General features: G+C 38.2%; 1 protein-coding gene across 1 annotated transcript; it reads right to left on the reverse strand.

Moving 5' to 3' along the window:
• Nucleotides 1-1,500: 1,500 nt before the first annotated feature.
• FMR1NB (FMR1 neighbor) lies at nt 1,501-13,555 on the reverse strand. The gene is made up of 7 exons (XM_074882831.1): nt 13,548-13,555; nt 12,421-12,492; nt 10,266-10,379; nt 8,558-8,695; nt 5,715-5,811; nt 2,344-2,486; nt 1,501-1,629 (listed from the first exon to the last, which is right to left on the reverse strand). Exons 2-6 carry the CDS (start codon nt 12,488-12,490, stop codon nt 2,384-2,386), a joined length of 522 nt encoding a protein of 173 aa, XP_074738932.1. The 5' UTR covers nt 12,491-12,492; nt 13,548-13,555; the 3' UTR covers nt 1,501-1,629; nt 2,344-2,383.
• Between the last annotated feature and the right edge of the window lie 1,513 nt (nt 13,556-15,068).

The following is a 15,068-nucleotide window of genomic DNA, read 5'->3' on the forward strand; positions in this document are numbered from 1 at the left end:
GTACGGTTACTGCAGATGCATTGATTGCTTACTGTTAAATACAGTTGTTTTAACAGTATGTATCCCTTTGTTAGAATGTTATGTGACATTCAAAGCAGTTGGGCTGTCAATGACACGGAAACAGAAGGAATTTATTACCCTTCAAATCAAAATCATGAAGCAGCATATGAAAGCCTAACTTTCTCCAGAGCACAGCTCTCTCTCCATAATCACCATCAGCCACGAGGATCTATGTGGTCTGTCACACACACATTTCAGCTGTGACAGTGCCCCTAAATTCATGTAGCAGGAAGCTGTTTTTATCTTTGTCAAAATGTCTACATACATACTTCACTATTCATAAAAATAATATCAAGAAACAGCAAATACACATCAGATTTGGAAGGCAAACAGAGCCCTATTCAGTCTCCATCATTCTGCTGCTCCACATCAAAAATATCATAATACTTTTGCTTACAAAATTATAACCAACTCATCTGTAATACAATGCTACTTGCAATGGTTGCAAAATCAGGCTTTAAAGCTCCTGCACATAGTTATGTCTGACCATCAGTAAGTACTTCGGCAATTTCATGAGATTGCCCGTGTGCATATTCCTATTACACGTGTCCATGCTCCTATTACACTTGGATTTTAAGTGATGCCTTTTTTAGGACTAATGAAATTAAGAAAAATGGGGAATCCTGAAAGTACACAGTTTCTAAGTACCACTCATAATATTTATTCTCCAGTTTAGGAGCAAAGTTCCAGTCCTCCTAGTTGTAGCTCTTGGAAATTCTTCTACATGGACTTCACAGCCCCAAAAGAAAATGACCAGTGATTGCATTATTATGGGTGATACTGATTTCTATTGACATTCTTTTAGCTCCTCACTCTCACTTTGCACTTAGCTGCTGAAAACTGTTAGATGTTTGTTTGTTTTATTTTTGTTACACTACAGGGAAACAGAGTGAAATTGCATTATGAAATCACCTACCTTGGGAGGCAGGTCATCCAAAGATCACAGAAAGTGATTCTGTGGTGCAGTGATATACTGCAGAGAGAAACAACGCCAGAGAAAACACTACCCACAGTTTCCTCAAGTACTTTGTATTTTTGTGAAGCATCTTTAAAGCAACTGCCCAACAACAGATTTCCCCAGTCCTCTGCAGCCTTGTAGGGAGTTCGCCATCCTCCCCAGTAAGAGTAGCACTACTGTGCTATGGCACCATCCAGTACTGAAACAGAGTCAGCTTGCCACTTGCTACCAGTTTAATGCATTACAACACTCTCTTCTTAATCCAGATAATATTCTAAGACTGACCTCTAAAGTGAGATGGGCACGTAACCGGTATCTTTATATCCCTACACAGGGATGCTATATTAATATGAGAAGACTGGAGTTATTATTCAGGAGCTGCCACAAGCAGTTTTGACTTTCAGTGTTCCTAGCTTTTTCATATAGGAGATACAGAATGAGCATAAAGAACTAGAAATGAAGACATTCTATTGCAAAATCAATAGATTTATCAAGGGTTGACAACACTGTATTACTTTGATACTAAAGCAAAACATCTCATTTTCTAGGGCATATTCAAGTAATCCTGGTCTCCTTCTGCTTGAGATCTTCCGGATCAGGTGGATGTTCCTCTACAGCAAAGGGGAAGAAAAAAAAAAAAAAAAAAAACAAACAAGGAAAACTAAACATCAGTATAACTACATTTAGGGACATCTTTACATTTTTGACAAATCAATACTCTCCCTGAAATATTTCCTTTTTGTCTAATGACCTCATTTTTTATTTCATCGTCACCTTTAGTAGGCTATAGTTTGTGGAGTAAATAGCATTTCACTCTCATATTACATTTATTTCAGCAGTTAACTGCTCTTCAGCATTGAGAAAGAATGCCAAGACATGGAGCTACGTGACCACGTCAGCTGTAAAATATCCCTATCTGTACAGAAGGATGGATTTCTCAGTGCCTGGAAATGGATCTGCATCTCCTGAAAGCAGCAAAACCTTACTTTGCTTTTCCACTTTCTCATGCAACACAGTTTGCACATGGGATAAGGAACACTGAAATGGCAGAGGACTTAAACCTGGGACTGTAATATTGTCCACGGCTTGCTCTGCTGTTATTTAGCATCCCAGGACAGCAATCAAGTTCTTGCAGACTCATTACTTCTCCCACAACAGAAACTGAAGGTGATCCATGATCACCTGAAGGTGATCCCTGACAAAGTTTACTGGACTGGGACACAACAGACGTTTAGTACTGCATATGTTTAGTATTCTATACAGAACCAATATAAGATAACGATCCTAAACTGAAAGAACAAAAGAATACTCCAAGGTTAGTTTACCTTTCTTTTTGTTCTTATGGTCCTTAGAGTCTTTCTTAAGTCAATTCAGTAAACGGTCATAAACGTCATCACTATGTTCTCTTTTCTTCCTCACAATTTTCTTTATTTTCTTGTTTGCCCTTCGTAAAGGATTGAAGCATTGACTGCAACATATTAAAATAACAGCTGAAATTGGTTGACTTCCGAAGAAAGGATTTAGAGAAGATCACCTAAGACTTTAGCCATGAAATACTAGTTAAAGTGAAAAAAAAGCTACAAAGCTACAGTTGATTTCAGGGGCCATCACAAGATTTCATCACTAGAACACAGACAGATTAAGGCTAAGAAAAGCATTTCAATAAGTTTTTCCCATCTCTTATATTTTCTTCATAAATTTCAGCTCACCTTCTGATTCATACAATGCAACCATGACCAGAAATTTCCCCAGTAACTAGTCAACCAAATTCTATGGCCTGATTCCCACCACTGTACTAGGAATTCAGCAGAATGAAATTAAGACTTTTCTAATTCTTACTCTATTTATAAAATCTGCACAACATTATTCAAATGTAGCACTAGTTAAGTGCACCTGCAGTTTCTTAACCTTTAGTGTCTTAACCTACCCATCACTGCATGTGGTTGTTAATGAAGACTAACAAAACTGAGAGAAATAAGATAGGATAGCACAGTTATGGACATAGCAAAAGTGTCAGAGAACACAGCTCAAGAAGAGATACACTATGTTGACAGCACACAAGAGAAAGTGACAATTACCAGGGCACTGGCACACATAGATTCTGCTTCCTGCATGAAAAATACCATTGGAAGGAGGCAAATACAGAGTTCATCAGTGGGGATATGGGAGTAACAAAGCCTCACTGACTCGGGAAATTACTAGTGCTGATCAAGTGTGGCAAGGGGAGGAGTACTCAGCTATCAATTTTACAGGAACTCCATGTTCCTACACGTTCATAGTCTGGCCACATTATGGACATCTGCTGTCCTAGTCTTGGGCATCCCTTGACAAACAGCCACCCCTAGCCACATAGCACAAGACCCTGCAAAAGTTTTCCAGGGCCAGTCACCCAGGTTTGGTGTCTGTCTCCCACCTTTTTTTTTTTTTTTTTTTAAAAATATGAATACAGACTCCTATGGGAAACCTTGGATATTGCTTTAAAAGAGGCCAGTGGAAATAATCAATTATCCCAAATTTCTTCAGCACAAGCCCTTTTATTTTTGGATAACTTTAGAGAACAATATCACTTTTGTGCATGTCCACTGCAGTACAGTTTTGGCATTGTACATAGGGCCCTCTCACCAATGACTATACAACGTTGAAAACAAAAGAATTTCCATCCAGAGTGAAGGTTTTAGGCTCACTAAAGGAATGCTTTTCAAAGCCATATCCTCCGTCAACTGTCTCTAAAAGTGGTAAAACTCAAAGTTACTATGTTATAGAATTGCTCCTTTCCAAGAACTCAAATATATGATGTTGGAAATTAAAACCATTTAGCATCTGGTTAATCACTGCATTAAAAAACAAAGCAAAAAACAAGTCATAGCAGAACAGCAATATTCCTAGTTTCACTGGCTATGAAAAAACACAGAAATGATCATTTAAACATTAATGTGAATTCTCTCAAAACGAACACATATTAATTCATTTTCCAGAAAATTTATGATAATTTCATGTTAATTCTTTGCCTTCTGTTTTCAGAGTCACTGATGACTCAGTGCAGCTATCTGTATGCTGAACATCAGCTGTTGAGCACAGTGTAAGATGTAATGTGGAGATTTTCACAGCAGGTTTTGTCTAAATGTGGAACTCCATAGCAAATAGCCATCTGCTAAGCAGCCACATTAGTAAAGTCTACGTGTGTGTGTATGTGCATGTATACGATCCCACACAGACTACTAATATCTTAGTAAAGCAAAAGTTTAACACTTGGGGAAAAAAAAAAAAAAATCTTCACAAAAAAGACAATTCTGTCATATTAACCAAGCTATCGCATTACCCATTCAATATGAACTACCACCTTAGAAAAATAAAGCACAGCTACATTAATACATTCTATCTTAGTTTAATGATTTTGATGTTGTGGAGCTTACATTTTCCCATCATAAGAACATACACACGTGTCAAAACTCTTCACAATATCAAATGCTAAACTGCTTGAATAGCACTCACAAGCTCTAATGTGCCCTAGACTTTAAAAAAAAATCTCATTGCACATTAGAAGCATTACAGATAATTAATTTGGTTTTCTCCCAAGCACACTCCCGGCCCATCTCTCTTACTCTATTCAGGCCTACTACTTTGTTCTTCTGTGTCTTACTGCACAACTCTAGGTCTATCCCACACAGAAACATTTCTACTTTTTGTTCTTTACAAACCGCTTGTTCTCATTCCTTTCTTCCCTATTATCTTTCAGTTAATTCATTCCTGCTCACACATGTCATTTCCTGCGCAGCAGCCAATTGTTTACCGCAGGCAACGTCACTCTTTTGTAGAGGTGCTTTTGAAGGCAGTGGTAAAAACCATTTCTGTCTCCCTTCTCCCTGTGATTTTTGAGAGCTAAAGCAAGTGGCAGGAAGTTTTCTCACTTTTCTCTTTAAACTTATGTTACAAAGTGAAATTAACTTTTCCTCAAAACTTTCCTTTTCTTTTTTACTGTTGTTCTGAGTTTTCTTTGCACTCGGACACCGTCCTATAAACCTATTCTGGGTTAAACAGGATGGACTATGTGTAGTGTTGCAAGCTGCCCGATAGCTTGATTTGCTCTTAAGTCTCATTTGCCATGTTTTTGACTTGCAATTGGCAGTTGTTGGTCTTGCTTTCCTGCCAAAGAGAATGGAAACCAAGTTCCTTTAACATATATGGATATACCAGCCTTTGGTGGGAGCAGGGGCAGAAAGTGGGGGATGCTGACTAGAGAGTCAAGGCACCAAAAGTCTGGTCTTCCATATCTCAGCATATGGGCCCAGGAGAGAATCTGCTTCCCGAGGAACTGAACTGAAGTTCAGGCACCACACTGCTCAAGCCCCATTTGGGCCTTTATGTGCAGACTTCTTCCCTAAGCTGCAGGCAGTGTGCCTTTGTGCTTTACATGCAACTTCCCAAGCAAGGGAAATAAGATTAAGTCCAAGTCCTTTATAACTGAGTCTTTAGAAAGAGTACTGGGGCATTAACAAACTTTTTTTCCTTAAGCCAGATTGACTCTGTTTTATGTAGCTTCAAAATAAGATTCATTTTTCATGTTTGCACATGAGTTTCTTGCCTTTTCCCCCAGATTTTTCTCCCCTCACTGACTTCAAACATGTCAGTTGTCCATATTTTCTACGTTTAGAAGTAGTACCTCACAAATTTGACCTGGTCATGCTCTAATGCTTACCTTCTCTGCAAAAAGGCACAGCAACAGAATGGTAGACACCCCAAAATCAAAAATCCTCCTGCCACGAGGACAAGCACTCGAAATGTCAGTTGCAGATCTGTAGAGTCAGCAGAAGTTTGCATTAGTTATGAATCATTCCGAGATGCATATTGAGGTGTAGATGACAGAGATTAGACAGACTTGTATGTATCTCAGCCAGCAACACAATGGAAAAGAGTAGGTGTTAGAAAAGAGCTCAAATGAGAAAGATCAAGTCTCAAATTTGACCTGAGTTCTCATAGCCCAAGTGTTTAGTTAGTTTTAGAAGCATCTGGGGTTTGAGTGAGCCCAGGACACAGAGGGGGGCGGAACTCAAAGTCCTCTAGAAGCTTCTCTATGAATGGAGACAAAATCATGCAAATGAATGCTATTTATATATTTCAGTTCACAACTTTTGCAACATTTTCTTAAAGCCTCATTTTATTCCTAGTGAAATTCAAGACAAAACTCCCAGATAAGAACCATTCAAGTACACAGCCTGGGACCATCTTACAGAAATGTAAGTGCCATGAATCTAATATCTGCTAAGTGCTTCTATTTTGTCAACAGATTGCTATAAGGCAAACAGCATGTGCTCCCGGGGCAGTAAGTGTTTGTATTTTCTTTGGACATATGTTGTACATCCAGGAGCATTCAAGTAGATAATTAATCTATGAACAAATAATTCTGTAAAATAGTCAGCCCTTGATATTTATGTCCAAACAATAAAAGCTTAACTGGAATGAGGAATCAAGCAGTCACAGTTGGACAAGCATATTTAATTTTAACATTTGCTTGAGTATGTGTCCTAAAAATGAGCAGAATTTTCACTGCACAGATTTTCTTCTTGCTATAGCGAAGTGTCTTTTATACATAATGAAAGGGCTCAAGTGGGGAATGAATATTATTAAAACATTTTATTTGTGCAGGCCCCTAACTAACAAACAGATTCTGATGGCCTCACGCTGAGTGGCACTTTCTCCTACCAAAAGTTACCCAACTAGTAGTAACTACAGCTGCCCTAGCCCCGGAATGTGGAGCTGCTCAACTACAAGAAAAATTTCAAAGTTTGATCCTGACCTCTGCTTGCTTCTGAGCAAGCACAAGCAAGCAGAAAGTGAATTCATGTTAGCTTACAAGTATTCCCTTGGGGTTTCATATCGGCATTAAGTCAGCTTTTCCTGAAAACTGGATATCATCTCTGAAATCAATGGAGGTATGCTGAATTGTATCAGGAAGACCTAAACCATCAAGTTCTAGAGTATGGTTTCTTTTTACTAACTTAACATGCACGTTTGGCAAGATTGCCTGTGTCTGAGAACTCTTCCCATTTAACTTTTGGTGGAAAAAAAGGATACAATATAACAGGAATTGTTGTGATAGAAAAAAAGTGGTAATATTTGGCTCTGTTCCTATTTAAGTTTATGATGAACCTCCAAACATCACTCTAATATCTTGGTTTTCTGTCAAGAACAATGTCATGAGATACATATCTCGTGTCAGGACATAAGGCAAAGGACATAAATTTCCATCTGAATGTAAGAATTTTACACTAGTTTGGTTTGGGGTTTTTTGGTTGGGTTTCTTTTTGTTGTTTTTTTGGGGATTTTTTGGTTTTTTTTGTAAAAACTGTGAACACTGGAACAGGTTGCCCAGAGAAGTTGTGGAGTCTCTGTCCTTGGACATATTCAAAACTTGACTGGACACAGCCCTGGGAAACCTGTTGTGGCTGACCCTGCTTGAGCAGGGAGAATTGGACTGTATGTTCTTGAGAGGTCCCTTCCTCACCCAATAACTCTGTGTCTACTAAAAAGCCTCTAAGTTTTTTGCATTTTTCATTTTTTTGAAGCAACTTCACTGTGAAAAGCAACAACTGTTTCTACAAAGCAAAGATTTATGACAAATATTAAGATTTGATACAACACTTTCAGTAAAGCAGAGATTTCCACAGAGCTATGTGCAAAGGTAGGACATACAAAAATAGTTTACTGCATTCTTTCATATGAGAGAAAAAAAACCCAATCATGCACACCTAGTCTTTGCTTAAAGAAAAAAAGGAAGGTAGATTATTATGTTAAGGTTGAATTTGAGAACACAGAACGACACAAATTTTGGTTGTAAGAGACTTCTGCAGATCACGTAGACCAAACTTCTTCCTGAAGGAAGGCTACCACCAACATGAAATCAAGTAAGCTGTGTCTTTGTCCAAGTCTCCAAAACTGCCAAGGATGGTGACTCCACCACCTTTCTGATGACTTGCTCTAGAGCCGTGCTGCTTTCCTAAAGAATTTTTCCCCCCTAATGTCCAAGCTAAATTTCCCAAGCATCAATTAGTGGCAATTCCCACTTGTTACGCCCTCTGGTTCTACACAGAATAATTTGTGGCTCCCTCATCTTAGTAACTTCTCTTCTAAACAGGCTTCAATAGTTATTAAATAACCAATTAGCCTCCTCTTCACCACCTTAAATACATCCATCTCCTTCAACTGTTCTTCACAATACTTTCACAGAGTCACTAGGACTTTGGATTAACCCTCCCTTTCCACAAATAAAGCCTTCACTCCATTCTTTGTACTAATATACATGACTACATTTATTTGTATCACATCACTTGCTCTGCTTGTGCTGCGGTTGACAAGATGTCCAGTCAATTCTTTATCAATGAATTGTTTTCTGTATTAATATATATGCAGAAATAAATGCAAGCTTACACTTACTTTGAGGAGAGTGACCTGAGAAACTGAAGGAAGAAACAGAAATGAAAATCACATTGTCTGACCAGAAGCAGCATTTGGCTGAGGAAGTAACCTACAGAATATACTTACTGTCTTTAAATGGCATGTAACATTTCGGTTCATGACTGTTTTTGGAAGGACAACATTTATTTTCCAAGCATTCAGTTGTGTTAAGGCCATCTCCTACATGACAAGGAATTAAGGTTTGTTCATCTCTGTGATGGCACGCTTTAAAAAAAAAAAGAAATAATATGTAAGATCTCTATTCCAGGAGCAATGCTCAAGTAGAGGGAAGTTATCATTTTGGTGTCCCTAGTATGTTTTGATAGGGTAAGTCTGCCAGAAAACAGTATCATTGACTTTCACATAAGTTGTTTCCTGAAAACTAATCAATCTTTATATTAAAATTAACAAAAAAAGCTAAAATCATGTCATACAAAATCTTAAGTAATTTGCTTTGTTTCAGTAAGAAACATTTACAAAACCAAATCTAACCACCACTGTGCCACCTTTTTGTACTTCGGTTTGTAAAGTAAGTGGGAAAGACAAACTAAATTTTCGGACTGGACTGTTTCTAATTAAAAAAATGAAACCAGAAATTTGAGACAATTTTTTTTTTTAATTTTTTTGAGGGTTCCAGCATAGAATATATTGTAACTAGCCAACTCTGTTCGGCATTAATTGCATGTTTCTACAAGCAGCTGAAAATCAGCTGATAGGAACAAACTTCCAAGATATCCAGTTATTGAACAAAGTATTTAAGTAATTTCTATAATTTGCTATTTGATAACACATCTATTGATAATTATGAGATCCTCTGTGGGAAGGACTTAAACATATAAAATAGTTATGAACAGCAGATGTTTATATATTTAATTCCTGTAAAATCTGGTATCACATCCCTAACGTGACACTTTCACAGCAGCTGAAAAGCATCATTTGGTTCCAACACCACTCCCAAGATTGGCTGCACTGTCAGTCTCATGTTTATCATAGACATTACTGGCAGCCAAGTTCAGTTTATTAAATGGAGGATTGGGTACTTTATGAGACCTCTGTGCTTACTTAGGGCTAGGTGGCAGTAATAGCAGTGGAAGTACACTGTCAGTATGTTTCTGCATTACCGTAAGTGAAAAGTGGCATTCCTGCTTCTCCTTTCTGTTTGTCCGTGATCCAGTTATGAAACCGGGCTTGCAATTTTTGTACATGCCAAGTCCTTTCTGTATTCATAGATATTATCTATCTTATTGACGTTAGCAAATTAGCATTGCAATTTCCTTCTCAATAATTTTATGAAATAACGTAGTTCTTGTCATCTAACATCAGCAGTCCAGTGAGTGGCTCGGTCTAAGCTAATGGCCCTGGGGCCTTCCCTGGCCAGTAGAAGTGGCAAAGACACTACTGTGGGGCAAAATCCTTCCTCACTTAGGATGTGCCAAATTGTTCTTTTCATCCTATGTGTACGTGGGAAAACTAGAAAACTGTTCCAATCAGATACAACAAAGCTAGGCAAGGTGGATCCCATGCCAAACTGTCCAGCATTTCTAGCACCATCAATCACATCACTGACAATGAAAGGTTTTGAAGCGGGTCGCAATGCAGTGGAAGCAAATTTATGATTGCTCCAAAGGGGCATTTTAAAATAGCATTTTGAAGAGATCTAGTGAGTTGTACAGTATCAGACTAAGAGTTTTAAATACTCTAAATGCTGACGGGTAGGGGTGGGAGGGTGGCCTGGAAGTGAGGCAGAAGGGGAAAGGGAAGAAAAACAATGCTGCAGTGATGAAGTGACACTTACTCACTGGCCTGAAGAAGCTTAAGACAGATTCATACGCATCTTTCAGCTTCATGTTAAGTTTGCTGGGTGCCACTTCACTTTTTTCTAAAACATGCTGAGTTGGTGGTGCAAAACCTGAAAGCTCATAATGATTAGCTCATTACCATCAAAATATCTGTAATTAAATGCAATGACATTTTCATACTCATTATCTTTCATTATGAAGGCATTTATAGTCATTATGAATTGCAACTACCGATGGCTAGCAAGGTTAAACATAGACATCTTTCTGTTGTATTCACTTATATTTCTTCCAATTGCTTCATGAACCACAATAAGTAAAGAACTAAAGCTGTGAAATTTAAATTAAAGAATCCATTCAGGTGGAAATTGTCAAGATAAAAAGCCCTACTGTTCACCTATAAGGTCCAGGTTACATGAAAACTCATATCTCTAGTGGTATTTCTCTTATGTATGCAAGCAGGACTTTCAGCCTTTGTTTTAGAGAAAGATCAGACCCCAACTGAAACACAGAAACGTGCTGAAAGGCAGCTTTATCAGATACAACCAAACATGCATCTATCCAAAATCATGTTTCAGACAGTGGCCTACAGCAGTCATGTAGAAGAGTAAAACATCCCTGAATATAGAGGTACAGGAGTATTTTCCCAAACCCTAGTGATTTGTGGATCTGGGACTTTCCAATCACTTTTCATTTATGTTACCCCAAAAAATGTGGCATCTGTAAACCTTGCTGCCTCACTACATCTCTTTTTCATTAAACCCAAAGTGCAGATCACAGTGGGACTCCACTGGCAATCAACCACTCCACAATGAGGGAAAAAAAAAGAAACCCAGTATTCCTATTTACTTGCCTGTTTTCCCTCCATATGAGAAAATTACACCAGCACAACTTTAACAGCTTTCAGTGATGGAATTTATTGAAAGCTGTTTCATGGTTTTATAGTTCCTTGTGAACAGAAGTGAGTTCACAGCCTAACCAAAAACTAAGGTATTGAACAGTTTTAGTCTTTTGGATGATTCTTCAGCCAGCAGCAGCAGGAGCATAAATTCTCTATTTGTCCTGGGGCACAACTTCTGTGCCACACAAAAATCCCTTGGGAAAAAGAAGCATCAGAGTAGGGAGAACTGAACATATGTCAAAATAGAGAATCTGAAACCAAGGTATAACAGAAATGTGACCAGAAAAGTTCATGCTAATAGTTATGTCATGGTCCCCCTCCCCACCAATAATCAAGACAGAAGAACAGAAAATTCAAAAGATTTTATAATGATTTCAGAGGAAGTTCATGAGATGAGGTATCCAACGTTTGGTAAGAATCATCCAAAAACATGGCCATGGCTGTCCTACACATTACCCTCATATGAGAGTTTAGAGACACAAGCCATATACATACATTTAATGGGCACTGCCGAGCAACACAAGCTGCATCACATACTTATGAATCACATTTACATCTACGTTAGAGCTCATGCACACACACACCCTGGAAAAATGTTTTTGCCTTTTTTTTAAGACAGAATGACTTCCTCATCCAGATATTGCAGCTGCCTTTTACAATGACACCTGCAGCAACCGACAGCTGACAATTCACCAGGATCTGTAAAGGTAAGTCTCTGCAGCTTGGCTTCTCAATGCATTGGATCAAATCATGCTTAACATGTGGGCTGATCCTTTAGACATGTCAGGTGACCAAACTGAACTTCTGGTGTGAGTGCAAGTTATCAGCCAAAAATCTTTGCTAACTGTTTTGAGCCACCTGCTGTAGTAAGCAAATACATCAAATCTCAACAGATTATAAAACCACCATTAACTGTACACGGGAAAAATAAAAAGTCAAAGTGGGGGAAAAAAAGAAGAATCTATAATTAAAGGTGAAATAAAAGCAAGATACACTGCCAGGGATAAAACAAGCAGCATGTGTTCCACATACAGATGCACAGAGGGAAATGGGAACTATAGTTGGCGGAAAAAACATATTCTGCTGTATTTAAGTGTCAGGACTGATCAATCCCATCTGGAGCAATTATCTGTTTGCAATATTTTTCAGTATTTTTCAATCATTACCAAGACAACAAAATTGTAAACTTAACTTCTTGCTAGTAAAAGTACTTGCTGCTTCTGTGAAAATGTTTTTCTCCTTCCAATACTCACTTGAACTGACGCTACAAAGCAGTACCAGTACCACACAGTTCCACGCTAGACGGGTGCCAATTAGCAGCATTACTGCAATAAAACCAACAGTAATAACAGGTATGTGGTTATGCACGAAAAAAAAAAAATTGATCTTAATTTCATATTTATGGATTAGAACAAACATGACAGCAGGTTGCTGCACAGAGCAGGACTGCCTTTTTTTGGAGTAACACAGTGAAATTTTTTTTGCAATAAGTGATTCTGAAGAAATTACTCACTTAAAGAGAGCTTAAAGGGAGGCCTCTTTTTAACAGAGACTAGCCAAAAAAATGATCTTTCTGAAGAGTCCCAGAGCTGGACACCTGACACCTTAAAAAGATAATTTTTAGCTAAAAATTTTAATCCAGGTTTAACGAGCAGGATCAGGACTGAAGAACTAAAAGCTGTTAGGAGCTTACTACTGAATTCTAGTTTAGTTATTGAACTCTCCAATCTTTTCAAAATCAGTGTGAGAGATGCTTTTGATAAAAACATTTCAAAAAGGTGGTTCAAAATTATTATTCTGGATAAAAATACTTTTAGAAATCCCCAAGTCATTCATAGTGATTTAACATCAGGTTTAAGCTCGGTTTTCTACCTCCAGCCAATCCCTGAATATTGCTTTGCCAGGTGCTATATTTCACTTTGCCTGCTGCTCCTGTTGATACCCTAAAAAAGGTCTTTTTTACTTATTACCACATATACTAGAACAGCTTAAGCCTCAGATTATTTTGTTAGTATTGGTAAGGGAGGAGAACGCCATTTTCTGAAGTGCTATACAGGGAAAAGAAAGACTGCATTTCACACAGGTATTAGCCTTTGAAGGGGCTGTTCTCTCTGCCCTCCTGCTGCTAAATGAGCAAAGCCTTCCTGTGGCTAGAAGGTACCTGTTCTGTAGAGTAACATACAAACACCTTCTGTCCCACAGAGAAACTTTGCTTTGGCAGTTAAATGTGAAACTATTTCTTGAGAGGATAGGAATCATGTTTCCCAAGATACCTATTAAAATCTAATGCCATCCAGGACAAACTGGGAAGAGGAAAACACTTCCTGGGAGAAGGAAAACAAGGGAGATAGAGACAATTCCAGTTTTCCCCATTACATACTTGCTTTGGCGTCTTGTCTGCTGCTGTCGGAAGAGGAAGGCTACAGCTAAACAGGTTACTGCAACTACGGGCTTGTTACGCACGACAACGGGGAGTCAACGCTCATCACCATGGACTCCGTTACTATGACGCATCACAGAGTAAACAGATGTACAGATGTGATCAAACTGCATCAACAGAGGAGCCAGAAAAAAGCCGTATACACAGTCTGAAAAAAATCAGCTCCCCCAAAGACTGTTGTAAAGCCTCTTAGTCTTCTAATTCACCAAGTTAAAACCAAGTTTATGCTATTACCAATCACACTTCAGTGTGCAACACAGAACCACCACCTAATTGGGCAGACCAGGTAACAGATACCTCAGGACATCAAAATATACTCAAAACAAAGTTTGGCCAGAGTGCTTAAATTAGAGCTTCCCAATAATCCATTAAATGTGAATTAATTAGGTAACAGGATCATCCCACAGGTTCAAGCATATGCACACTTGAAGCAAAAATCTGACACAAATCTTTTCAACATTTCCACTCCTTTTATTAAGGAAAGGCTCTTTGAATAAACTAGGAACAGTGTTTTAAAAAAATACAGAAACCTGAGGTAAATGCAGATGGCCCCAAATCAGCAGTTCTCCAGAGCTGAGCTGCCTAAAGCTGTTTGTTATGTTTTAGAAAAAAACATATGCTACAACAGCCATCTGAACAGGTAAGTGATCTTGAAAAAAGTTGTATATTCACATGCAAATGTTGTGGGTTTTTTATTTCAGTTAATTGAGTAATGAGTTTAAAGGGTGACTCTTTTTACCTAATTTGTATGCAGCATTAGCTTGCTAATATAAGCAACGATATACAGTATCAATTCCATTGTTTCAGTCTATACACAGACTAGACACAGCCACTCTCAATAGCGGAGGAGATACTTAGACATGTCTAATACCGAACAAACATTCTTCACTTCCTGAAGCACATGATTTCACATGCAATTAAGATTTTCCATGTTGACTTCTCTCATGGAACAGTGCAGATAGCGTGATGAGTTTCTGATGCACAAATATGGGACTTGTCAGACTGCTAAGAATCCAAGAACATTGACCCCACATTTTAAATTGACCACTTCAGTGATTTTCTTTTTATTAAATTTAGGACTGCTGACTCTCCTTACTGCAACTGTAGTCAACACCTAAGGCTCACCCTGAGTCCACTAGCCAAAAGAGCACATCCAATACCCCAAACCACCCCAATTCTTTGCTATACCATTTCTGCAACAGTCAAGGTCCTAGTCATTTGTACAGACTACACCCATGGGATTATTTTTTTTTTGCTTTAAATTAACTGCTTTTATTGGAAACCGGTTTCTTATATTCAGTGCAAAAATTGAAAAGTCTTGTCCTGTTGAACCCTCAGCAGAAATACAAAACAATCATCTCTGTTGCTCTTTTTATTATCCACTTCCATACAGCACTCAAAGCACACAAAAATTACTACTTTGAAGCCTACTGTAAAGAAATTTTTAAACATAAAAAAGTA

The sequence above is a fragment of the Strix uralensis genome, chromosome 13 (genome assembly GCF_047716275.1).
Source record: "Strix uralensis isolate ZFMK-TIS-50842 chromosome 13, bStrUra1, whole genome shotgun sequence".
NCBI classification, from domain to species: domain Eukaryota; kingdom Metazoa; phylum Chordata; class Aves; order Strigiformes; family Strigidae; genus Strix; species Strix uralensis.